This window comes from Meles meles, chromosome 4 (genome assembly GCF_922984935.1).
Source record: "Meles meles chromosome 4, mMelMel3.1 paternal haplotype, whole genome shotgun sequence".
Classification (NCBI taxonomy): domain Eukaryota; kingdom Metazoa; phylum Chordata; class Mammalia; order Carnivora; family Mustelidae; genus Meles; species Meles meles.
In genome coordinates, this window is record NC_060069.1 from 157,046,214 (window position 1) to 157,072,694 (window position 26,481).

General features: G+C 39.4%; 1 protein-coding gene across 10 annotated transcripts in view; it reads left to right on the top strand.

Annotated features, from left to right (window-relative positions):
- The window catches only part of DYRK1A (dual specificity tyrosine phosphorylation regulated kinase 1A), a 151,860-nt gene that overhangs the window by 90,755 nt on the left and 34,624 nt on the right, over positions 1-26,481 (top strand). For 8 of the 10 annotated variants that reach the window (XM_046001948.1, XM_046001942.1, XM_046001941.1 and 5 more), the window contains 3 exons: positions 15,181-15,377; positions 21,746-21,865; positions 23,933-24,121. In XM_046001948.1, coding sequence (XP_045857904.1) covers positions 15,258-15,377; positions 21,746-21,865; positions 23,933-24,121 — 429 coding nt within the window. In that variant the 5' untranslated portion in view covers positions 15,181-15,257. Of the gene's footprint in view, positions 1-15,180; positions 15,378-21,676; positions 21,866-23,932; positions 24,122-26,481 lie in introns of those variants that run through there. The other 2 variants (XM_046001943.1, XM_046001947.1) reach the window with 2 other exon arrangements.

The following is a 26,481-nucleotide window of genomic DNA, read 5'->3' on the forward strand; positions in this document are numbered from 1 at the left end:
ATTGGTTTGTAAGAATTATATCGTTGGCTTGTTTTTTCCCCTGAAGTGAGGAGGCATGTCTTCTGTTTTTAATTGTACTGTTAGCTTTCTTACGTATTAAGGATATTGTATAATAGGTTGGACAGTAATGTGTTCTGTGCTGTTTCCATGTGGCATAGAACTAAGGTAAAGGTTCTGAGCACTTCTGCCCGGTAGACAGGGAAGAAGGAAAACTATGAACTCTGAGATGTTGTGTTTATTTGCTACGTAAATATACTTCTAATGAAGGGTTACTTTTTTATATTATTAAATTTTATAACCTCTGTGGAACAGTTAACAGTTTGCTCAGTGCTTAAGTTTTAAAGTGTCTTTGGTCAGATGAATATCTTGCCTTTTGGGCATTTTGTAATGGAAAATCCCTGTAAATATACAGTGTTTTAATTGGAATCACAAAGCCAAATGATTGCCTCATTGGATAATTTTAAGTATTATGCTGCAATTCAATATAGGTACTCAAGTACTTAACTAGATTTAAAAATATCTTGTGTGTTACAGCTGTTTAGCTAGAACTAAAAATGAGTGGGGAGTATGTGTATGGCTCTCTTTTCTGCTTGGGACAAGTCAGGGGGAAACTTTTAAAAAAATATGTTGGTTTTTGTTTTTGCCCCCCCCCCCCCCCCCCACCTCTTCTCAGCTGCTGTTGCTCTGCCTGCTTTGGGAGAAAACAGATGGAAAGATCAGGGAAGGTTTGAGGCTACTTTCTTTCCAAAGAAAACTTACGTGCCTGAAACTTAGTAGCGGCTTCAGACATTTCTTAAAATGCCGTGGTTGTGGCATAGTTGAAGGTGACTGGTGGCCTGTGGTGACATTTCTGCCTGCGTTGTAGTCCTCGCCGCCTCTTTCTGTGTTCGGATCCTTCTCCCCTCGGAGGGAAGACAGCTAAGCAGCGTCGTTCAGCTTTTCAGTGGCTTCATAATATTTCATCTTTTAGATGTGGTATAATATGTGATTTTTCTTTTCGTACTTCAGGTTTTGGGAAGTCAACTTTAGTGTGCTTACATAGGCCTTGACAAAGTTACCGTTAGGAGACCTGAAGAAAACTCCTGGAACAGGGTGGGAGAGGGCATGTCTTTGGGTAATTCAAGTTTTGTATATATGTGCGTATATATACAGTATATATGTGTGTGCGCGTGTGTATACATACATAATGTTTTAATATTTTTTCGGTAAGTAGCATTTTACTATGTTTTTGTATGGATTTTTAAAAAAAGAACTAAGACTATAACTGGCATTATTTAAAATGTGTCTTTTAAGCTCTAAACAGACTTTTGGGCACAGTCTTTTCTTTCCTCCGGCAACGATCTGTATGCCATTTCAGATCCATGGCATTTTCCAGGGGAGGGAATGCTTCGGATTTACCTGATCGGACAAGGTGATGAGTCATCTCTTTTCGTGTATGAGGAGACAATCGTTTGTCACCGTGCTGCACTTGGGCTTGTGCTAAGGCAAGCGAGAGGAGGTCTTAAATCCTAGTCCAGTGTATTTCGACATAGCGAGCTGAATGTTCCAGATGTAGTTCTCATTTTTCCCGTGTTATAAATGAATATGCTGCTTGCATGTTACAGAGGAATCTGTAGGGTTGTAGAAAGCAGGACCCTGGACCATAAGCTTTCACAAAGGTGATTACGAACGACTTGGAACCTGAGCTTATCCTGTCTACATTGTTTCAGTGCTTCCCCTTAACTGTTGCACAGATGAATAACTTGGGAAGAAGTGAATGGAAACCGCTCCTTCTTCTTTTTATTATTTTATTTTATTTATATGACAGAAACACATTGAGAGAGGAAACACAAGCAGGGGGAGTGGGAGAGGGAGAAGCAGGCTTCCCGCTGAGCAGGGAGCCCGATGCTGGGTTTGATCCCAGGACCCTGGGATCATGACCTGAGCAGAAGGCAGACGCTTAATGACTGAGCCACCAGGGGCCCGGAAACTCTTGTCTTCTCATTGAAAATAGAAAGTGTCATTCATTGAATGCTCTTGTCATTGCTACTGCCAGTTAGGCTGGCTACTGCTAATCCTGTTTCAGGTGACTGGATTTGCTAAACCACAAGTAAAGAGCCATCATCCCACAGGTACTTGTATAATAGTTTTGAAATCAAGACTGATAGTGTTGAGCTGTATGGTTGCTGTCCTCATTTCTCTTGTTGAAAGACACTGGAGACTCAGGATCTGGCATACCATGTGATGTGAGTGATGATCATTTCTTAGCTTGCTTGAAAGAATTGGTTTCTTGATTATAATTTAATATAATATAATTTGTTGATTTGAATGACAAGTCATTTTTGTAAAACTCTTGAAATCTTGACATGTGTGTGACAGAGACTCACTGAAGGCCGAATGGCTGCTGTCAGAGTGGCTGCCATTAGAGGGCGCCACCTTCCATTAGAGACGTGGCTGGCGGTTCATACACACGGTCCAGTTGGGACTCCAGTTACCTGCTCATGTTCCGTGGTCTTAATCTGGGTGCCTGGTAGAGCAACCTGGGCATCCTGTGTAGATCTCCTAGATACTATCACTGTGGTTGTAGATGTTTTTCTTAGGGGCTTGCTCTCAGGTTAGTAACCACTTGGATAAATGATGTTATTTTAATACTCTGCTAGAAAGAAACTTTTGTAGTTCAGGTTCTCTATATATGAGCAACACACTGGTTTTGTGTTCCTGAAAAGGTTGCTTCAGCAGGTCCTGGCTATTTGCTGTTCCCTCGGGCTCTTCCTTGGATTCCGCTGGTCTGGAAGGCATTCTTTTCTGCCCCTCTGCAGGGCTGTCCCGTGAAACTGCATCTAAAACTAAACTTCTGTTAGAAGCAGCTTTGCTTTTTTTTGTCCCCCAAAGGACTGGGGTGTGTTTGGGGGGGTGGAGGGTTAGAGCATATATACATTTAAAACTTTTAGAAGCCAGCAAGGACTGTGCGACTACAATCATAAAGTTAAACCGTTTTGTCTTGTGTTTGTCTCAAAAGTACGTTTGCGAACACTTTGTACAAGTGACCGTTATTTTAATTGTGTTAAATACAGTTCTTTCTTTCGCATATACCTTTTCTGGAGTATTTGTTTTCAGTGTTTTAGAAGTTTTGTTGCAGTTGCTCTAAAATCATTATTTAGGGATTCATACCTAAAATTCAGTAGCTTGTATGTTTATTTATTGCAGCATGTTAGTAATCCTCCACTTTGTGGTAGCATTTCTAAATCTGCTACTGGCAGACTCACTTTACAAATGCGGGTTCGCCTTTATAAGTTGATGAATGTCTGTGCTCTTCGTACACCACTCGTTTAGTCAGTCAGGCATCCGTTGCTTACAGAGCTTCTGTGTGCGGAACACTGCTCTAAGTCCCAGGGATTCAGTAGTGAACACTGCAGGATGAAGGGGGAGGTCCTGGTGGGGTTTACAGTTCATAAAAAGTTTCATCTTACCTCGACGTATCTCTAGAGACATTGTGTATCTTTGTGTATCTGCCTTTTGATTCAAGCGCCGTTCCCCCATTCCTAGAAATTAAAGGATCAAAGGTTGCTTGAACACCCTTGTTCTTGTTTTCTGTGAAATGGGGAAAGATTTTATTTAAATGGGTTTATTACTGATACAACATTTTTATATTATGGATACTGTAAGAAAAAAATATTTACCTGGAATTTTCATGACTACTGATAACTTTATAGGTTATCTGCTTATTTATTTTTTACTATTTAAAAATACTTTATAATTTTAGAATATTGGGAGCCATATAAATATAACCACATTATATGTTACACTGTGTACAGTATAATAATTTCTGGAATCCAGCAGCTATATTTTGGGTGGCTATTTTAATGTCTTTTGTGTTCCAGATGCTATGACTAAAATAAGTTATTGACCTCTTATTTCAGCTGCAAGAATTTGGTTTGCCTTTTGTAATTGAAAGGGTTAAGTAAGATTTTCTGTATTCTGGTTCTCTGTCCATCTGGTCTGTCTGAGTGATTGCTTGGGGGCTTGCCAGGTGCAGCCTTAACATTAAGTTCTGCTGTTGTGTACTTTGCTTACATCTCCTGTCCCGGGTGCTGTGGTCATCATCTGTACGGCTTTTATGTATGTCATAAATTCTACAGTATGTTCTCATTTCTGCTTGAAACAATGAGTTATCTCTTAAAAATACATGAGAAATGTCTTTACTATTTACCTGCGTTTCTACCGTTTCTGTTGGTCTTTATTCCTTTGTATAGATCTCAGTTGCCGTCTGGGATCATTTCCCTTCTGTGAATTGGGGACATTTTTGGAGTGCCAAGTCCGCTGTTGGAAAAGTTTTTCACGTTCATTTGTCTGAAAGTGTTTTGCGTTCATTTTGAAGGTTTATTTCAGTGGATGTAGAATTGTGGGTTAAAAGTCTTTCTTTTATCATTTTAAGATGTTGCTCTGTTTTTTTCTGGTGTGCATGATTTCTGATGAGAAGTCTGTGGTTCTCCTATATGTAAATGTGTATCCACCTCCCTCCCCTGCTGCTTTTATGAGTTTTTTCTTATTGGTTTTTTTTTAAAGATTTTATTTTATTTATTTGACAGAGAGAGATCCAAAGTAGATAGAGAGGCAGGCAGAGAGAGAGAGAGAGGGAAGCAGGCTCCCCGCTGAGCAGAGACCCCCCCCCATGCGGGACTCGATCCCAGGACCCCAAGATCATGACCTGAGCCGAAGGCAGCGGCTTAACCCACTGAGCCACCCAGGTGCCCCCTTCTTATTGGTTTTTAACAATTGAGTGCCTTAGTGTGTGTGTGTTGTTACACTGCTTTGGGTTGATTGTGTTTGGATCTGTGGGTTGATACTTCTTATTGAATTTGGAAAACTTTAGACTTAGTTCTTCATAAATTTTCCTTCCCCAGTTTCTCTCTCTTTCCCTTTTGATGTGTGCTCTAAGTAGCAGTGTTAGCTTGATTTTATTCTGAAAGTTTTGGAGGCTTTGTTTATACTTTTTCCATTTATTTCATACTTATTTTCAGTTTGGTTATTTATAAGTACATTGTTCTTACATTCACTGATCGTTTCTTCTGCTGTGTTTAATCTGCTATTTGATCCATTCAGTGAATTTTACATTTCAGTTATTATTTTCATTTTTGTTTTTATTTTTTTAAAGTAAACTCTGTGCCCAGTGAGGGGCCTGAACTCATGACCCCCCATGAAGAGTTGCAAGCTCCACCAACTGAACCAGCCAGTCATCCCTATTTACAGTTATTTTTCATTTCTAGAATTACCATTTGGTTTCTTTTTATGGTTTCTGTTTATCTGTTAAGATTTGCTGTTTTGGGGCATCTGGCAGGCTCAGTTGAAGGAGTGAGTGACTATCTTGGAGTTGTGAATTGAGCCACATGTTGGGTATAGAGATTACTTAAATAAATAAATAAAAGATTTGTTGGTCTTTCTTATTTTGTTTACATTTTCCTTTTATTTTAAAACCTTTCTATACCCCTTTTTTCTTTGTTAACTTCATTGTTTCTATCATTTCTATATCTATAGATGGATTTGTTTTCCTCCTGAATACAGACAGGCAACATTTTCCTGCTTCTTTGTGTGCATACTGATTTTTTTTTTTTTTTTTAAAGTAGGCTCCGTGCCCAACATGGGGCTTGAACTCACGACCCTGAGATTAAGAGTCAGATGTTCTAAGGATGGAGCCAGCCAGGCGCACCCTGTGCCTAGTGATTTTTGATTGGATATGAGCATTAGGAGTGCGAGGTAGTTGATTTGTTTTGTTTTAAAGGTTTTGTTGTCCTTTAAAAGGTGTTGAATTTTGTCCTGGAAAACTGCACACCATCCTCCTCCTTTGAGGTATGTTTCAGTGTTTGTCAGGACAGGCCGAAGGCAGCCTTGATTGTAGGGCCAGGATAGCTCTGCTCCTGAATTGTGAATTTTGGGGGGGTCTGGTTTGAATATCTGTGGTGTTTTCAGGGGTTTTCTAGGCCAGCTGATTGGAGCGCTTGCTGTCTCCCAGTCCTGTGTGAGTTCTGGTAGTTCACCTCATCACTTCTGCCGGGCCTCCCAGACCTGCAGCTGGGCAGCTTAGTATTTGGCCAAAGAGCCAAGGGGATTTCTAGGTGCAGATTAATGGAGTGACCTCTCTGCAAACCTCCTTCTTTCTGTGCCCTTCTTTCTGTACCACAAAGTCCTGCCAGCTCTTAAGCTTTGAACTCTGGTCCATGTCTTCCCCACTCAACAAGACCACTCCTGTTGTATTTGGGCTCCCCTTCCCTACAGGTTTGTTTCCTTCTTCTCCGTGATCACAGCTCTGCACTGCCTGTCGGGTAGTGTCTGAGAACAGTTAATTCGTGTGTCTGACCAGTTTGCTGACTCTTCATGGTGAGTGAGGTAGTTCAGTTACAGGGCACTCAGAAGTGGAAGTCTGATGTTACAGGCTTTTAAAGATACATTTTTTAAAACCCCTGTCCCATCGTTACTCTTCATTTAATGTACAAATTTAATTAGGAAGTTTCAGACTGAAAAACCTGAATATTTGTTTAGATCTTACATGAGCAATTTCATTGTGTTCGTAGATAACTAAATATGCTGTTTTGGCTAGTAGGTTAAAACAGACCGTGTGTGTGTGCGCGCGCACACACATTTCCATTATGACAAATACTGGCCACTAACTAGTGGATAATAAGAAATCAATTTATTGGGGCACCTGGGTGGCTCAGTGGGTTAAGCCTCTGCCTTCAGCTCAGGTCATGATCCCAGGGTCCTGGGATCGAGCCAGCAGGGAGCCTGCTTCCCTCCTTCTCTCTATGCCTGCCTCTCTGCCTACTTGTGATCCCTCTCTCTCTGTCAAATAAATAAATAAAATCTTAAAAAAAAATCAATTTATTTGTCCTTATCATTAAGTAATTGACAGAGCCCGAACATAGTTTGACTTTAATCTGTATTTATTTCACACCTCCTGTGTGCTGTGTGCTTGGGCTGTAAAACTGAGCAGCAGAAATGGACTGTGGATCCGTAGCTCTGGCCCGTGCTATGATTAGACAGCTCTTTAGTTCTGACTCACGTGCCCCTACTGTAAAAATACTTCTTTTACTTTGGCTCTCTCTCCCCCTTTCTCAACCATTTCTTCATATCCTAAATATTTCTGATGGATTCAGTTCATTGTTTCATTGAACAAATATTTATTGAATGCAGGCCATGTGCCAGGCACTGTTCTTGGTACTGATGATATCTTGGTGAACCAGACTTTTTTCATGGACTTCTGTTCAGTCACCCTCTTAATTCTGTGCCTGTATTCGCGACACTTCATTTAAAGTGCAGTCGACTGTTCCTCTGACGTTTGTCTTTTCCTTTGTTGTGGACATGTCTCATTACTAGTGACATCACCCATTTTCCCACATAGTCTTGGTTGTCCTCCCTTCCTTCTTAGGGGAGTCTGTCTCAGAAGCTTGGCCTCATAAGAGTTTCTACCTTTTGGATGTTACAGTTTTAATTAACTCAAATTATTTTCATTTGTTCTTTAATGTTGTTCTTTCTCTTTGAAATCAAATGTTGATTAAAGTAACCACAAGAATGGTCCTCTCTCCACATATTAATAATAAAAAAAGAAACTTAAGTTAGCTACAGGTGGAGTTACTTGTTGGTCTTACATCAGAGCTAAATTAAATGGCAGTTTTTTTCATTCGGGGTCTGCTCCCAGGCTTTTCTGTTTGATGTTTGGTCTGTGTCTACCTCTGCCTTTTGAGGTTTGACATCTCCCAGTCTCAGATCTGTTCCTGGAGTGCTTCTCTGTAGAATCACTGCTAATCTCTACTAGTGTTATGGTCTCTAGTTATCACAGGTTTTTGCTGAAACATGTAACCTGAGTGGATGGAAAAGCTACTTCATTTTTTTAAAGATTTTATTTATTCATGAGAGACAGAGAGAAGAGGCAGAGGGAGAAGCAGGCTCCCCACTGAGTAAGGAGCCGGATGCAGGACTTGATCCCAGGACCCCAGGATCATGACTTGAGCCGAAGACAAACGTCCGACCATCTGAACCACTCATGTGCACTTGTTTTTTGTTTTTGTTTTTGTTTTTTTTCTTAAGTAAGCTATGTACCAACACAATTTTTAGAAATTTTAGAAACATGCTCATGGTTAAAAAAAAAGAAAAAATGCATATAGTACAGAAAGATAGAAGAACTACAGCTAGGAGCCTGCTTGCATACTTTTCTCCAGCTTGTCTTTCACGCTATTTTGGTGTGTTTAAACTTATTTTGGAACTGAACTCCAAATAATGATTATGAAGATACTTTGGGTTAAATATTGTAAGATGATCATTAAATTACAAGACTTGATGTTGGAGCATATATTTTGATTTACTCTTGGGCTAAAATACTAGAGCCAGTTTTTAGTTTGGTTGGACAAGAATTATATCTAGTATGGTGTAGATGTCAGGTTAAACCATATGAACTTGCTGTTTTGTGGGCCAAAGGAGGTCTAATATTAGTTTCCTGCAGTTCAGCCTAATACTTTAATAACATCATAAGATGAACTGAGTCCTTGCTGTTTTTAACATTCAAATTAAAAGGGAAAATGCAAACTTCGGAAAGAATAAAAGCCAAAAGCCGTGGTGATGGGCCTAATTAATAAATCGAGCTGACAGATTCTTATATTAGTTTGCCTTCTTGGAGTCTTATCATAAAGAGGAATGAATGAATGAATAACTTAAATACTTTTTGGCATTGTGGGAAGAAGTTAAACTTGAGTATCTTTCTGGATTTCGCACACAGCAGTTTAGCTAAGCGAGGAGACAGTGAGCATGTGGCAAATACAGCTGTATACTGCCCGGCAGCTGGGCATGTTACCGAGGAGTTGTGATAGATGCTACAGTGAACATCTAAAAGAAAGGTTCTGTGAGCGAAAAACATAAAGGTATTTCTTGTTAGCCCTGTGTTCAGATGACCTACAGTAACAGCCCACGTTCAGATGACCTACAGTAACAGCCCACGTTCAGATGACCTACAGTAACAGCCCACGTTCAGATGACCTACAGTAACAGCCCACGTTCAGATGACCGACAGTAACATTTAAAAAGAACGTTGGATTGTCACTTAGCATACCATCCTTCTGCACAGGAATGGGTATTGGTGTTTCAATAATAGTAAAGAAAAACCCAAAATCTAACTAGGAGGGCAAATCTGTTGGGGGGTGCGACCGCCCTGTGGTGTATTGGGTAGTTAGGATTATAGCTTCTGTTTGGATTATCTGCTACTTGGATTAGTTGGAAAATAGCTTTCTTTTATTAAGTTAAGTGATTATATTGTTTTTTAGATGCTATTCGAAGCAGCATTGGCATCATATGGTGGTTTGTTAGACATGTAGACTCTCAAGCCCTGTGGTAGATGAACTGAATCAGAATCTGCATTTTTAATGGGATTCAAAAGAAGTTGGTAAGAACATTAAAGTTTGTGAGGTGCTATTACAGATCACGGTGTCATTGTCCCTCTCAAACAGTGCCATAGTAACCTCTCAGTGCTTGTTGAATTTAATGCACATAATTGATTGGATCTAGATTCAGAAAATGAAACATATTTTAGGAGATAGTTGTCACATTAATAATCAAGTAGCAGCTAGCCATTTCTCCGTATTTCTTTCATAGCCATCTGGATATCACAAAATTTGTCCTTCCATCCCTCCCTCCCTCCACATGTATCCTTGAGTCTGATTCTACCCATGCTGGATGATTAGTTGATTCCTTGTGATTGTGTGTGGGGGGGGCGGGGGGGTGTACATACCCAAGTCAGCAATAGTATACAATAATTAGATTTTGGTGAGTCAAAGATAGTGATCTATATTATAATGTATAAGATAACTAAAACATAATAAAATAATTTGTGTGTCGGGGAGGTACTGAAATTTCAGTCAAGCAGAAGGTAAGAAAAGAACATAAAACAGTTGGAATAAATAGAAGGGTTATTAGTGTACATTCGTACATTAAATAAACTTAAGGTTTTGTGTTGTAGCACATTATACTAGTATAGTGTACTTATGTGCACATCTTAGTGCACGTTTGTAAATTTAAAAACTTATAAACTACAAACTGTTTATACGAGACAAATCTAAAACTGTTAAGGGAACGGGGAGTCGACAGTAAAGGCTAGACAGAAGGCATTCCACAGAAAGAATAAGAGAAAGTGTGGTGTGGCCATCAGACAGGGGGAAGTATTATTGGCAATAAAGAAGGGCTGTTTATGATGATTAAAGGTTTTATTCATTAGGAAGGTAGAACAACTCTAAATTGATGTAATCCAATAACATGCTTAAACGAAATATTTTTAATATACCTCTTGCTGACTGATAGAATAAAATGAGAGCGGAAATAGAAAACCCTATATAAGAGAGGATACTTAATAATTAGTAAACCATTGATTAAACTGATCACAAGGTAGGAGACGGCCTCATTAACCAGAGCTGAATTGAAGGGGATATTACTACAATTATACCTACATTGATAGAAAAGCTTAGAGGGTATAATGAAGAGCTTGATGCCAGTGTGTTTCAAATGTAGATTGAGACATACTGTTAGAAAACTACAACTTATCAGAACAAACACACCAGGAAATACAGAATTTGAGTAGTCCTATTAAAGACACCTTTTAATTAATTATTAACTTTGAACTACCCACAAAGAAAACTCCAAGACCAGATGGTTTCGCCACTGAATCTATCACAAAAGGATAATCATGACCAGTCTGTGTTCCAGGAAATGCAAGGTTAGTTTAACATTCAAAAATCAGTATATTTCACCATGTTAACAGTGTAGATCAGAAAACTGATGTCATCTCAGTGGATGCAGAAAAAGCCCTTAATACAATGCAGCATCCGTTTATGAGGGAAAGGTTTTAGCAAACTAGGACTAGAAAGGAACTTGATTCGTCTGATAATGGTTATCAATTAAAAACCTGCAGCCGCCACGGTACTGGAGAAATGTTGAAAGCTTACTTTCTGGGATTGGGAGTAAGATAGTAGAAAGAGAGTGGTACCTGCATTGCCTCTTCTGATCATCACTCTGTTGGAGGGACAACAGCAAGTAGAGTAAGGCGAAAGGAAGGATACAGATTAGGAGGGGAAAAAATAAAACTGTTCAAATGCCCAGTAGTGCTAGTAGCTGCCTATTAGATAATGCTGTTAAGTTCATCATTGCAAAAAACCTCTGTTATTGAACAGTCCACTGTTCAGTTTGATGTACATAATTGATTGGATCAGTTGCAATCAATTGATTGGACAGTGTGCAATTTCAGCCACAGTACCAACATAGGTTTGTTTGTTTTGTGATTTTGATGAGCTACTTCTAAATCGTACATGGGCATGCAAAGGGCTAAGAATAACCAAACTATTCTTGAGAAAGCACACAATTCTCTACTGGATATTAAAACTTGTAAAACTGGTTCTTACACAAAGTTTTAAGAAATCTAGGTAGGCCTGTGTCCAGTAGAGCAGAATAGAGAATCTAAAACCAGATCTAAGCACATACAGGCATGTCATTTATGATAAAGATGGCACTATGGAGCAGCAGGGAAAGTTTATCTTTTTAATAATTGGTCCTGAGTAAATCAAATGTCCATTTGGGGTTTGGTGGGAGGAATGCAACCTTTCTCTGGCACACATGCATAGAAATCCAGTCTAAAGAGCATTGTCCATCTAGATGTGAATGGTGAAACTCAACTTGAGAAGATAACAGAATTTCTTGATGACTTTGGTGTAAAGGAACATTTCTTAAATGGACGCCAAAAATATTAATTCTAGAACAAAAGGTGATAAAATTAAGAGCTTGTGCTGATTAAAGAACACCATTAAGAGGGTGATAATGTAAACCACTTACAGCCAATAAAGGGCTCATGCCCAAAATATGTTAAAATTGAATATTTTAGGTTTTAGAAATGTAAAAGAAAATGACTTTCTTGATAGAAGAGTGGAAAAGTAACCTGGATGGGCATTTCACAGAAGTAGATATTTAACTGGCCTTAAATAAATGAAAAGGTGATCATAGTCACTGGAAATACAAGTTCAACTCCTCGTGGAGTACCACTACACACCTCCAGCAATGGCTGAAATTTAGAAAGAATGATGATTCCAAGTGTTAGTGAAGGAAGGGAACAGAGGAGATTTTTCATAAACTGCTAGGGGAAAAACAGAGCAATTTTTAAAACCTGGAAAAACAGCAGAACAGCATCTCTGTGTACGAAAAGACACTTAACAAGACTCTTCCTAGTGGCATTTTTTTTTTTTTTAAAGATTTATTTATTTGACAGAGAGAGAGCACAGCAAGGGGAGCAGCAGGCAGAGGGAAAGGGAGAAGCAGAGTCGCCGCTCAGCAGGGAGCCCAGTGTAGGGCTGGATCCCAGGACCCTGAAATCTTGACCTGAGTGGAAGGCAGATGCTTCACAGCTAAGCCACCCAGGCGCCCCCATCCCCCAAGTGGCATTATTTATAATAGCTGTAAACTGGAAATAACCCAAATGTCAATCAAAAGTCAAAGAGATAAGTAAATCAGAACATCTTCACATAATGGGATACATAAAGTCATGATAATGAACAAACCACAGTTTATAAACGTAACATGAAGTGAACTTGTAAAGTTGTAACTAATCTGGTTTGGAGATCAAGATAGTAACTTTGGGGACTTGGGTATTGATTGAGCAGGTCATGGAGTGATGTTGGGGGGGGATTTCTGGTGTGATGGCCATTTTTTTCCCTTGTCACAGGTTCAGTTGATTATAATTATTTAAGCTATATACTAATGATTTTTGTACTTATTTCTATATATTGTAAGTAAGTTTAAACATAGTCTATAATAATAACATTGATAATAGAAAGAGAAGCTAATATATATATATTTTTTTTTACAGTACTAGGATTCATGACTCACTTGTGGTGTCTTATTTTTAGAAACTTCATAATACACCTAAGGGAATAGGGTTAGGATAATAATAGCTCTGCTGAATAGATGGGGAAACCAAGACCTTAAAGTAGTTAATTTGTTATTTAGGGCCTTACTGTTTTTACTGTTTATTTATAAGAGCTATTTATATATCAGAGAACTCAATCTTTTTTATGTATGTTTTTATTCCTTCCCAGTTTTTTTGTGCTTTTTAACATGCAAACGTAAAGCTTCCCTTCCCTCTATTACTTGACATTTAGGTTTATTTTTCTTGCTGTTGCAGACAATACCAGAAGAAACATTTTTCCCTATCTTTGTGAGCATCCTCGATATATCCTTATGATAAAATTTCCAGGTTTAAAAAAAAATTTTTTTTTTATGTGCTTATTTGAGAGAGAGACACACACAGGTAGAGTGAGAGGGAGAAGCAGACTCCCCACTGAGCAGAGAGTCCAGTGCTGCGGGGCTGATCCCAGGACCCTGATACCATGACCTGAGATGAAGGCAGACACTTAACCCACTGAGCCACCCAGGTGCCTCCCCACCCCCAGGGTTTTTGTTGTTGTTGTTGTTGTTTTTTAACTGAACACAGTTATTCTGTGTAATTAAGTTAACTGTACTTTTTTAGCATAAGTAATGAAATGTTTACAGAATTACCCCCTCTATCCTGATAGTAACACTGTGCTTTTACTCATTCAGCAAATACTTACTGACCATGTACTGTGGGTCCATTAAGGAGCTCACTCTGCAGTGGAGGGAGACAGAAGCTAAGGTCTGAAGCCAGTGCCAAGGCAGGTTATCGGTACGTTTCAGTACGGGGGAGGGCCCGAGATGTGCACTTTAGAAGACTCACTCTCGTATCTTACGGAAGGAATCCAGAAAAGGGCAAAGATAAAAGGAGCTCTTAGGAATCTCTTCTAGTCCTCTCAGTGAGACATGGGTTGGTGGAGATGAGAAGTGACTGTATTAGGATGTTCCGCGGGAGGTGGAACCAGCAAGATGGGGCAGCTGTTGCGTGAGGTTGGTCTGTGGAGGAAAAGAACTCTCACCCGACTCCGGGAGCCTTGATTCTGGTTGACGGGGAGGAAGACCGTGTCATTCGCTGTGGTAGAAAATAGAAGTGGAACTTGCATTTTGAGAGAATCGAGCTTTGTCCTCTTCAGTGTGGGGAGTCTGGGCGACATTCCGGTAGAGCTTGTTAGCGCCGCAAACGTGGGTGCTCTCTCCGTCGTCCTTCCCATCACACTGCAGCAGCTGCAGCCAGTATCGGACATTTATTAATTGCCAGAGCTGTTCTAAGTATTTTACACGTGAAAGCAATTAACCTTCACTACAGGCTTTTGAGGTAGATACTACTATTATTTTTTTTGGAAATTATGGTTGGAGGTAACTGGTTTATTCAGGAAGACAAACTCAAGAATTCTGGGTCCTCTGCTCGTTGACCAGGGTTTGACACTTTGCCTTTGGCTTTAGTCTGTGATTAAAAGTGTGGTTGAATTTAAGGAGAAAGTTCTTTTTTTCTTTCTTTCTTTTTTTAAAGGAAGAATTAACTTTTATTAATTGACTACCGCGTAACTTTGACCAAGTGTTAGTTTTCCGTGTCTACAATGAAAATTGTGGCTGTGGTCCCCACAGCCTACCTGTGGGGTGATTATCAGCCATTCACACTTGGTGTGAGCTTACCTGCTCTGGGTGCTCTTAGGACTGTGTCAGAAGAGTTTAGAAGAATCCAGTGTCCTGTGAATTTGTGCCTGTGTGTTGTCTGTTTAACTTCGAATTACCGGTGTTAGTGGTGAGCGCTGTGAAGACAGATCTTTCACTTGGTTTGGGGGATGCTGGAGTATTGATTGCATACACCCGGCAGGACCAAAGCAGTATCTGAGCAGTGTTCCTTTGCACCGGTTTGTAAGGAGCTGATCCGCTGGAGAGGGCTTTCTCGAGAAATCAGAGATTACTTGTGCAGCTTGAACAGTTCTCGATTGACGAAAAGCTCATAAGTGAAAATAAGTATTAAGGGTTGTTACCCTGTTGCGTTACAAAAAGATTTCCTTAAGGTTTTCTCTGACTACAGATTATTGCTATAATAATAATCACTGTATTTTATGACATTTAGCAAAGAACTGCTTTGTCAAGTGCACGTTCTTGTTTGCACTTTGTAGTTTTAAAAGGTTTTAGTATTACCAAACATCCCAAGGTCCTTATTGGAAGGAACTATCAGGTCAAAAGATGGAGACGTTAGGATATAAACACATCCTTTCAACTTCACTTGTTGTCTTCTCGTAGGAGGAGAGACTTCAGCATGCAAACCTTCATCTGTTCGGCTTGCACCGTCATTTTCATTCCATGCTGCTGGCCTTCAGATGGCTGGACAGATGCCCCATTCACATCAGTACAGTGACCGTCGCCAGCCAAACATAAGTGACCAACAGGTTTCTGCCTTATCTTATTCTGACCAGATTCAGCAACCTCTCACTAACCAGGTAAGTTTACGATGTATCAGAAATGATTTGTTGGTGTGGTGGTTTATTCCTTAACATGGGACAATGTTATAAATAGACAAAAATGGTTGAATGGTTTTCAGTTTTACATGCCACATGAGAAATGATAAGAAGTATGCATTCAAAAGTTTGTTGGCTTTTTCTTTTTTCTATGTATCCCACTTAATTAAAAAACACTCAAACCACAAACACATTCTCTCATTCTGTAATAGGGAGGAGAAAAGTTATTTTTAAAGAATATTAGTTAAACTGAAAGCTTATTTTTATGAAAAGGTGGGTAAGAAAAATAAAGGTAAAGGAAAACAAGTCAGATTTACAGAGCTGATTTTATGCTGTTTAAACTCCTTGAGTGCACATTTATCACAGTAAGTATGAAACTTCTTAAAATGAAAAAAATGTAAAGCAAATTAATCTTGCAGGTCATTTTAATATTCAGACTAGAGAGTCAGCCCCTTTTTTTTAATGGATCGTTAACAATAAATGTGGGAAACTCTCGCTATACGTACATGTATACGTGTGCGCGTGTGTGTATGTGTGCATTCATAATATTTCCTGAATTAACTGCACTCACTGCATTGCTTTTTGGTTTGGGAGAATTTTTTTAGTAACTGTAGTTGAGGTAAAATTTCTTTCTCCACCGGGATGGAGGGTATGATGAATGCCGACCAAGGATTTTTTTCCATGCACTTCGGAATTGGGGTTGCCACTGTTTTCATTCGGTTGTTTAATATATCAAGTGATGATCAAAAACTTGGAAAATTTCAATGTATTTCTTATGCTGGATATTTATAGGAAATGTTCTTTATTTCTAATTCAGTAGCATGTGGTTTTAATAGGCATTTGGCTGTAGTAAAGTAGCTTTATGATGAGGGGGCACCCCTTGTATTAAGATTTTTGTCAGCAGCTGATCTGGCTTTACATTTATAAAGTGTACGTAGCATGTGAATAACATTCATAGTTAATAGTAAGATGAATTATGACAAGATTTAATTTGTTTAATGTAGTAAATTGAGAAGGTTTATGTTTGAGAATTGGAGCAGTTGAATGTTTAAAGCTGGAAAGTGTATATATACCAGAAAAAAGTTCTGTGGACATCCAAAAAGTAATAATAGCACAAGGAATCATTTGTATTGTACAGTTGGCCCTTGAACAACACGGGTTTGAATTGAGCAAATCCACTTACACGTGGATTTTTTTTTTTGATAGAGTATAGTAATGTAAATGTATTTTTTTTTCCTTAGGATTTTCTTAGTAATAGTTTCCATTCTCTAGCTTTCTTTATTGTTAAGAATGGAGTATATAATATACAAAGTATGTGTTAATCAGCTGTTCATTGGCAAGGCTCTGGTCAGCAGTAGGCTATTAGTAAGTTAGTTTTTGGAGAGATTTTCAGTTGCATGGGGCAGGGGTGGGGGGTTGGTATTCCTAACTCCCGCATTGGTCAAGACTCACCAGTACTTTAAAAGAAACAGTATGTTTGGATTCATTTTCTCAGTTCAAAAAGCAGCCTCTTGGGCAGGGTAGCTGTTTTTAATATTTTACAGCTGAACAGACTGAGCTCCCATCTGTGACTTCTCCAAGTGTTCAAGCAGTAGACTTGGAGGTCCAGCCCAGGTTCTTCTCTTCTTGGACACACTGCTCTTCTGTTCTGTAGCACCTGGGCCTGCGGAGTGCTGGAAAACATTGCAGTCCTTTACAGTGACTTTTGTGGTTCTGCTATTGTAGTAGGTAATTCAGTTAGCCCAGTACCTGTTTTTAGATACAGCTAACATCTTATTTGTGGGTGATTTTAAGATAAATAATTCATTTAGTATTTCCGTTTTAAGTTATAAATTTTTTTAAAGATTTTTTAAAAGATTTATTTATTTGAGAGAGAGAATGAAAGAAAGAGAGCATGAGAGGAGAGAGGTCAGCGGGAGAAGCAGACTCCCCGCCGAGCAGGAAGCCAGATGCGGGACCGATCCCGGGACTCCAGGATCATGACCTGAGCCCAAGGCAGTCTCTTAACCAACTGAGCCACCCAGGCGCCCCTAAGTTATAAAATATTTTTAAAGATTCATATGATACAAAAGAATGTCTTTTAAGTAACAATATTCAGCCAGATATTTCTGCCAACCCCAGGAATTTCTGAACCTAATGAGGCAGATTAGAAGAGGTTTTTCTTATAACTGAAGTATAAAACACTAAAACTGTGTTGATATGGCATGGTCTGGAGGTCCTAAAACACAGGCTCAAGGTCCTGACTCATGATGTGGTTGTGTGAGGTGAGTCAGGTCACGTGGGCCCTTCTGTCTGTCCCTGGAAGGTGAGATCGGGACTATAACCCCCTAAACCTAAACTTCTCTAAACTTAAGTCTAGCTGTAAACTTCTATAATTTTATTACTTGATTTCAGTGGTTTCTTAATAATCATCCTATCAGTATGTTTTTCTCCCCAAAAGATTTATTGAACAAATAATCGAAATGAGCTAACTTTAACATTTTATTTCTTGTTATATGAGTGGTATGTTTTATATAAGTTTTTCAACACAGTTTTGTTCAAAAGATAAATTTAGGAAGCAGGAGAAATGTAGTAAAAGGAATCATAGAAAAGTATGCTTGATGTTAGGAATGCTCGGTCCTTTTGCGCCATGAGCGTTTGCACAGTACCTTCCATAGTTCGTAGACTCTCCCAAACTCTGGATGTGTGCTCCCTGTGGCTTTCAGCTGTAGTGGTCATTCTCAGCGTAGCAAGGAAGGCAACATATAGTGCTTCTAATTCTTCATTATATATGAAAATAGATAAATATAAATAAAACGGATAGAGTGGGTATTATTAAGCTGAAAGACAGGTTTTAAATAAATTCCTGAAGTGTACACTCTGGAATCTTTACAGGAAAAAAACACAGAGATTGTTTAAGCTCTTGTAACTTCTTTACGTAGGGTATGCAAACTATGCTTTTCTTCACTCTGTGATCTGTGTTTTCACCCAGCAAGGTCCAAGTACTGTGAGCACTGGGGAGGTGGGTTTTTCTAGTTCCATAGCCAGATAGCTTGAGGCAGCAGGAGGATAGCTCATCAACTGGCCATTTTGCTGTGAGGACAGGTGGGGAGGCTGAGGGACCGGAGCCGCCTGATGAACTCCTTCCTGGGTTCTCTGAACACATGGGTTTTCTTCTGACTGTGGAAGGGAAGAAGGGAGCTTGCTCTGTTCCTCTACGTTCTGGCTTTCTGATGAGAAGTAGCGGGAAAGGGAGAAAGCCTCAAATTCTTCGGGGCCAGCCTTGAGTCTAGTGTAGGTTTGTACCTGAGTGTTTAGAAATGTTATTTCCTAATTGTGCTTACAGCAGCACGTATCAAACACAGATTTGGCTACCTAACATGAAATCACGATGAAAGTTAGTGAAGGGAGTGTTACTTAGTGTGTAGAGTTGAGTTTGCTCTGGCAAACTTGTTTGGGCACTTGGGTCTGTACAAGGTGCCATTTTGAAGCAATGAAATGTAGTTTGGTATGAAGGCCGATTGTGTGTAGAATGTATCTGGCTTATATATACAGATTCTTCTGAGGTAGTAATTTCTCTTGCAAGAAGTATGTAAGAAAAGTAAGGTGTTTAGAATTAGCTCATCAGCTGGGCCTCATAGACAGAGTTGGCCAACTTCGGAAGAGGTTAGTGATATTTTATGAAATGCCAAGCACACAGCACAGACTCGTATTGAGTGCAGGAGAACCATCGTTACTCAGTCGGAATTAGTTCCTATCCAGTTTCTTGTATGTCTGTATATTCAGAATTGGTGTCTTGATTGTGTGATTTTTGTGTTTTGAGGGAGCATAATTATTCCTGGAAAGATGTAGTCGCTGGTTCTGTTTTTCAGATGTTTAAATATCAGTGGAATTGTAGATGGGCAAGTTAAAAACTCAAAACACATTCGCAGTTTTGTATGTGACTTATTTTTAATAAAGTGAATTTTTAATACATTCCTATGCTTATTTTGTTGGTGTTTATTAAAGATAACTCAATTTTGTTGTCCTACAAGTAGCCTAAAAATGACTCAATCAAAAGGGTAGAATCGAAGCCTAAACGTGACCAGGACCTCTTGTCCCAGTGTTATGGTTCAGAGCCTGGGACTTTGCAGGGCCTTGGATCCCGTCTTACCTGTGCCTTCTGTGAGCTGCGGGAATTTGGGCAAGCAGCTCACATCAGAGACTTGGGTTCCCCATTTGTAAACTGGTGACAAGAAATCAACTCATTCTCAGGAGATTGTTGAGAGGATTGCATGAAAGATGCAAAAATATGTATGCTCCTAACAGAGTGCGTCGCAAATACCTGCGACTCTTATTTTATTATTAACTACTTCAGTAAGTCATTTGTTTCTAACAGTTACACCTTCCATCAACTTTTCTTACAGTAATAACATAATATCTCACTGGTTGAGGTTCTGTGAGCCCCTCATTGTGGGGTGCGGCTGCATTCTAGCACTCCCAAGAAGGGTCTTGTTGGAATAAATTCCCTGCATTAAAAAATAAAAAAGGAAATTTGTGAAGGGAAACCTTTTCCATTATTTTAAATGCTTATAGCATTCATTCACATAAAGATAATTGACATGCTTATTACCAATATTGTTTATTCATTAAATTACATCTCTAAGGAAAAGTATAGGAATAAAATACCCTGTGAACCTCACTGTACATACTGTTTATATATAGATTTGAAAAATTCAGCAATTCAGATTTTCTTATTAATTGCTGCTCTCTTGTCAGACAAACAGTTATACCCACTGAAGATTTTTACCCCCTTAAACCTTATTTGGAACCTTAAAGAGGAGAGGATCATGGGAAAAGAGAATTAATAACTTACTACAGTAGTTCAGTAAATTTACCATCTGGATAACAGCTTTGTAGAGTTTGAGTATAGAGGCAGAGGAAACTCATGTTAATACTGGTTTCAGAGAAGGTCCACCTGGGAAACTGCTGTTACGGTCACTCCCAACTTTTCATACCAAGGGGATGGAGATTCTTTCCTCTTATGTCCACTGTCACCCTACAGCCCAGCTCTCTTTTTTGTCAGTGTGGGTTACGTTGGTTAATTATCCCAGGACTCCAAACATTTCTGTGAGGCCTTGGTATGATGCACTTACTGTCTCAGCCCCTCAGATCGACCTGAGCATCCTTGGATGCCCAGTAAAATCTACTGAGCTTCAGTGTCTGTGGGAGCTAGATAGGAACCCAGATGGCTAGTGTTGGTGACTATAGGTACCTTGATAGAATTAATTGGTTTTGAGGATCTGTTGATGCCTGTTGGGACCCCTTTACGGGGGGAGGAGTGGGGTACGCACAGTAGTCTAGGATCGTGGACGTGCCCGTTGCAGCATTCCTGGTATGTGTACGGAGGGTGGTCCTGGCTCCATGAGCAGGAAGCTCACGGTTGAACTCTTGCCTACCTATTAGATGATGAAGGACATGCAGTTTAGGATTGGGGCGGGGGGGATTATTAATGGAATGTGGTTGAAATTCATTTTTAAGAGAGTTCCATGAGCTTCAAGGTGTTCTCTGGAACGTATCTGTGGTCAGCTCCTAGTGTAATTGTAAGTAGAGATTTTGGTATAATGGATTCATTTGTTTATTCCACAAATATTTATTAAACATCTATGGGTCCACCACTGTTCTAGACAAAGGGAATACAGGATGGAACAAAGGAATGCCTGACCTCACCGAGTTTTTCCTGTAGTGGAAGGAGGAGGAGAATAGCCCAAACCAGTAAATGAGTAAATGCAGTGTATCAGGTGGTGCTCCGTGCTAAGGGGGAACGGGAATGTGGAGGGTGAGGCGAGGCACGTTACGGTGGAGAGCATGATTTCCTCAGTTTTGTTAAAGAAACAAGTGCAGGGGCTCCTGGGTGGCTCAGTTGGTTAAGTGTCTGACTCTTGATCTCAGGAGCGGAGCAGTGCCGTGCTCCGTCCCTGCTCCGTGGCCTCCTTGCTTTGCTTCGTGGTGCCAAGTCGGGCCTGAAATCCTGTCCTAGGAAGCTGCATGTTGGGTTTCCCTGTTGTGAAGCAGGTCAGACTTTAGGAATAATTCAGAAGTTATTCCTTGTATGGTTGGGCAGCATCCTGTGTGTCTCCTGGCCCCCGCCGTCTCTGTGATCCTAAGTTCAAAAGCCTTGGGCAGGTGGCACATTATCTTCTCATTTCATTGATTTGTTCCAGTGGTTTCTTCACTGGAATTGGGTTGAAAGAGATAACTGAGAGAGAATGTATAATGTTCTAATGTAGTATCTTTTTTTTTTTTTTAATACATACATACAGGTTACAGAAGAGAGGGGATTTGCACCAGTGAAATATAGTTAAAGTGCTAGTCTTTTCTGTCTATTTAAGGTGATGCCTGATATTGTCATGTTACAGAGGCGGATGCCCCAAACCTTCCGTGACCCAGCAACTGCTCCTCTGAGAAAACTTTCTGTTGACTTGATCAAAACATATAAGCATATTAATGAGGTAAGACCATTGACTTAACAGCATATCTTGCAATAGAGCAGGAAAGAAAAGTTATTTTGTGGCCCTTTTAAACATAGTAAACTTTATTCCTGGTGATTGTAATATTGATGGTTATTGGTTAGTTAAAGATTTATAGATAATACAATTACATTGTAAAAGAAAAATTGATTAACAGAGACTGCCAAAAATTAAAATACTTGGGGATAATTTCTCCCTTTTTTCAAAGTTGTATTTAATATATGATAAGATAATAATTCTGTAATAACTCTTCTCTAAAACAAGAAAGAAGAAATGAAGGGAATAATGACACTGTAAAATTATGTATATGTTAGAATTTTGCTTAAATTTTATATCTCTCTTTCTGTTTTTGCCATGGGTATCAGGGAGCTCAGAGATTATTTATACCCAGTTAAGAGGCATTTGTCCTAATTTATTTGAGAGAGAGAGATATATATATATTTATTTCTATGGTTTTAAATTGTCTTTTAAATTTTTATGTGTGTTATTCTATTGTAAGATATTTGAAAACCTTTTTGGTGGATGTAAATAGATTAAAAAAAAAAACCCACTTAGCACTTTGACTTACTCCTATTCCAATTTGGTACTTCACTTGCATAACTTTTTTTCTGGTGTCTTAGACCTTTGACTTGATTGCCATTTGCTTCTAGCCTCAGCTCTAGCTTTATAATTAATTATGAAATGAGCCTTTCTGGAGAAGAGTAGACGTGCCCATGCTTCTTTTCTGCTTCATGGGAGCCCTGTGTCCTGTCACACTAAAAGATTATGCTCTTAGCAGCACTAGAGCTGTTTAACTAAAAGGATGTTCTTACGTATGTGTAAATTTTACTGCACTGTGATGCTATTTAATGCCAGTATCATTACATTACTGTGGCAGTGTGGAAAGATATGATTAGAATGATAAAGTGATAAAAGTGAGGAACACTTTTCAGTTGGATTTTGTACACAATTGATGATTTAGAAAAGATGTGCCAAACTAGCTTTTGATTACCTGAAAAATCTGATAAATTATTAACAGTTTATTCATGTCAGTTTGTTAATATCTGGTCAACTGTTAACAAAACTAAAAAAGTTGTTAACAAAACTATTGTTAAGCTTTGGTGAAACAAGAGTTTCACCAAAAACATAGCTTTGCAGAAGCTTGTTTTTAAACGTTTTGCCATCTTGTAAACAAGAGTTGTTCTGATGTTATTCTATGCAGTGTAATTTATAGTTTCCTCCGTTAGTTACTTGGGCTATTGCGTAGTCTGCCTGTTATTTCTTACTGGTCTTAGAAACAATTTAGTGAGGAAAAACAGAAGGAAAGTAACTCTCCTCAGTCACAAGATTTATGGCCTTTAGTGTGGGGAGGGGGAGGGAGAGGGAGTGGCTGCTTTTCATTAATTGTTACTTTGTTAGAGACTTAAAAAGTGGGGACTTCTCAGAGGGTCTTTGTATTAGTAGAATTTCAGTTCATATATATCTTGACTTTCATGTTCAAACTTTTCACCTTCAGAGCACATGGAAAATTGGGATGGACTGGCACAGGGCATGCAAGATACTGACAGGAGGAGGATGAAAATGCTCTTTATTTGGTTTGGTGTTTGCTGAGTACATTGGCATCTCTCTATATTTTTCCCGCCAAATCCCTTACACTACACTCTTAAGAGCTGTGCCACCTCATCGTATAGAAATTATACCCTAGTTTAAGACATAAATGTAAATCGGGCCCCGTTAGTCGTCTTGGATGGGCTACTTCGGACTAGTCACTTAACATCTATTTATAAAATGTACAAATAGTATACTTGAAAAGTGAATTTCAGGGTAGACATTTTTCATTGGTTATATATCCGTGTTATTATGTAATTCTAATAGCAACTGTAGAAAGTTCTTTATTTCATTTTTTGGTATTTATAAAGAATAAAAATTCATCAGTTTCCTCCTGATGGCAGACTTGACTCCTACATGTTCTTGATATATATCATATATGTGTATGTGTATATGTATATGCCTCCTGCTAACCGCCAGAGATTTAAATTATAGAGTAAACACTGTATACTCTCATTTCAGGTTTACTATGCAAAAAAGAAGCGACGACACCAACAGGGCCAGGGAGACGATTCTAGTCATAAGAAGGAGCGGAAGGTTTACAATGATGGTTATGATGATGATAACTATGATTATATTGTAAAAAACGGAGAGAAGTGGATGGATCGTTACGAAATTGACTCCTTGATTGGCAAAGGTTCCTTTGGACAGGTAATTTAATGGAAAATGCTGAATTTCCTAAATTAGAACTTGATAGTGAATCATGTTGTTACACCTTTCCCTCAGTGGTATGCTTTCAGTGTTTGTGATATATTGTGAACAGTGGATATATGAGTATTTGGATTATCATACTTCTTTAAAGCTAGTAGAACTACATCAGCTCTCAAACTCCATTAGACTTTCTTTGTCCATATTTACTTTCTAGAGCCGCTCTCTAGTACGTATCTTACTGATGACTGAGTGGTGGGTTGTAAGCACTAATACGTGGAATTGCCCCTCTTGTATAGTCTGGATGATTCTTTGAGGTGGATGCTAGAAATAATTACCTTCCTGCCTGATAATCCTTTTAAAAAAGATAAGAGTTCCGTTGGCACAGCAGTCGCCCTGCTGCTCTCTCAGAGTCTGGGAAAGCTGGGGGCTGTGTCACCTTCTGTTACCAGGCCTTGAGGGGGAAGATGGTCTTTCGCATTTCCTCTTCCTGTTCTCCCAGCACCGGCATGGCTGGTACCGTGATGGGTTGTTTGTGATGGAAAGGCCCATTCAGCAGCTTCTGGCAGGAAGAGTGAGGAAGGGGCTCCCCAAGAGACCTGGTGTTTCTCTTTGTTTCTGGCTTCTTCTCCACTCATAGCTCTCCTCTCCTCACCTGCCCACCCAGCCTCGCTACAAAGCACAAAACCCTAAATACGTCTCTGTTGTATCATCTGTGCTCAGACCAAGAGCCATCACACCTTCGTCCTTGCTCTTTTAAACACTTTTTCTCTGGCTGTGGACCCCCCAGCTACTCCCACTTACCAATCCTATCTCATCCAGTCCCTGTGTTTGGTTTGGTTTGGTTTGAGGTGTGATTTACTGTTGATTCCCGTCTCCTTTGCCTTGCAGACTTCGTGTGGGGAGTCCGTTATTAACCTGCAGTCCAAACACCACTTCTGACTTCTTAGTAATGAGGATAGAATGCGGTTCAAAATGACTTTTCCTGAACTACTTTTTAAAAATTTGTTTGTTTTGGGTTTTTTGAAAAAAGTACAGAACACATGCTCTTACTGATCTGTTCCTGCCCTGAGATAGGAAAAAATGCCTCTTTTCAACCTGTTAGGGAAAATTATTCATGTGTCAGTCTGATCATGCTTAGGACAAAAAGTATATGATAGGTCATTAGCAGCCACAGGTGTAGACCCACAAGAATCGCAGCTATTAAACCTGTAAGGAGATACGCACGAGGTTTGCTAAAGGACCTCTGTAATGCCTTTGTGGCTGTACAAGGCCCTCCTGTCATCCGCATAAAATACCTCCCCCTTTCCATGATTTCAAGGAATTTCGGTAATTGTACATAACTCAGAGAACTTTTCCTTGATTCATAAGCTCTTTTTCTTTGAGTTAGGGTTTCTCAGTAGTTTCGGAGTCCCTCTTTGTGAAATAGTACTTTTTTGTAAAAAGCAGCTTCTACTTCTCTATCAGGCTCTTAAGGAGAGGCATTTCTGAGGCCCAGATTTTAGTAAGGCAATGAACACCCTAGATAGAGGGATTTCTGTCTTCATCTTGAAAATTATACCACCTATTCAGGCAGTTGCCTTCAACAGGACATTTCTTTTTCTTTTTCTTTTCTTTCTTTTTAAGATTTTATTTATTTATTTGACAGAGTGAAACACAGTAAGAGAGGGAACACAAGCAAGGGGAGTGGGAGAGGGAGAAACAGGCCTCCTGCCAAGAAGGGAGCCCGATGCAGGGCTCAGTCCCAGGACCCTGGGATCATGACCTGAGCCAAAGGCAGATGCTTAACGACTGAGCCACCCAGGTCCCCCAGCAGGACATTTTTCTAACTAATATGTTGTCCACCATGAAAATTGTGGCCATACAGCAGACTCTAAACTTTGTTTTCCTTTTTTTTTTAAGTTTTCACTAAATATTTAGTCTTTGAATTCAGAGTGATATTTTTCTCCTCCTCGTCACTTTAATTTTCTCATACTTTAATTCCTAAGAGCAAGTGAGCATAGTTAGATCTTAGGCCTGTTTGACATCACACTCCATCTCATCTGGTCAGACTGATGACTCCCTTAAGCTGAAGGGTGTTCAGGTTCTGGATCTGTCACTCACCAAGTAATGTCTTCCATACTGTCTTGGTCAGACTTTCTCTAAACTCTGCCAGATCTTTGTCATATAAGGGACTCCTTCACTTCTTTTGCCAGTGGTTGTTATCAGTCCTGATTGCACATTGAAATTTCCCAGGGAGGTTTGGGAGAGAGGACTGGTGCGTAGGCTCCAAACCAGTTAAATCAGAATCTCTGTGCTGGATCCTGGGCATTTGTTTTTTTCAGACTGCCTGTTGAATGTGTAATTCAGGGTCAAAAACCATT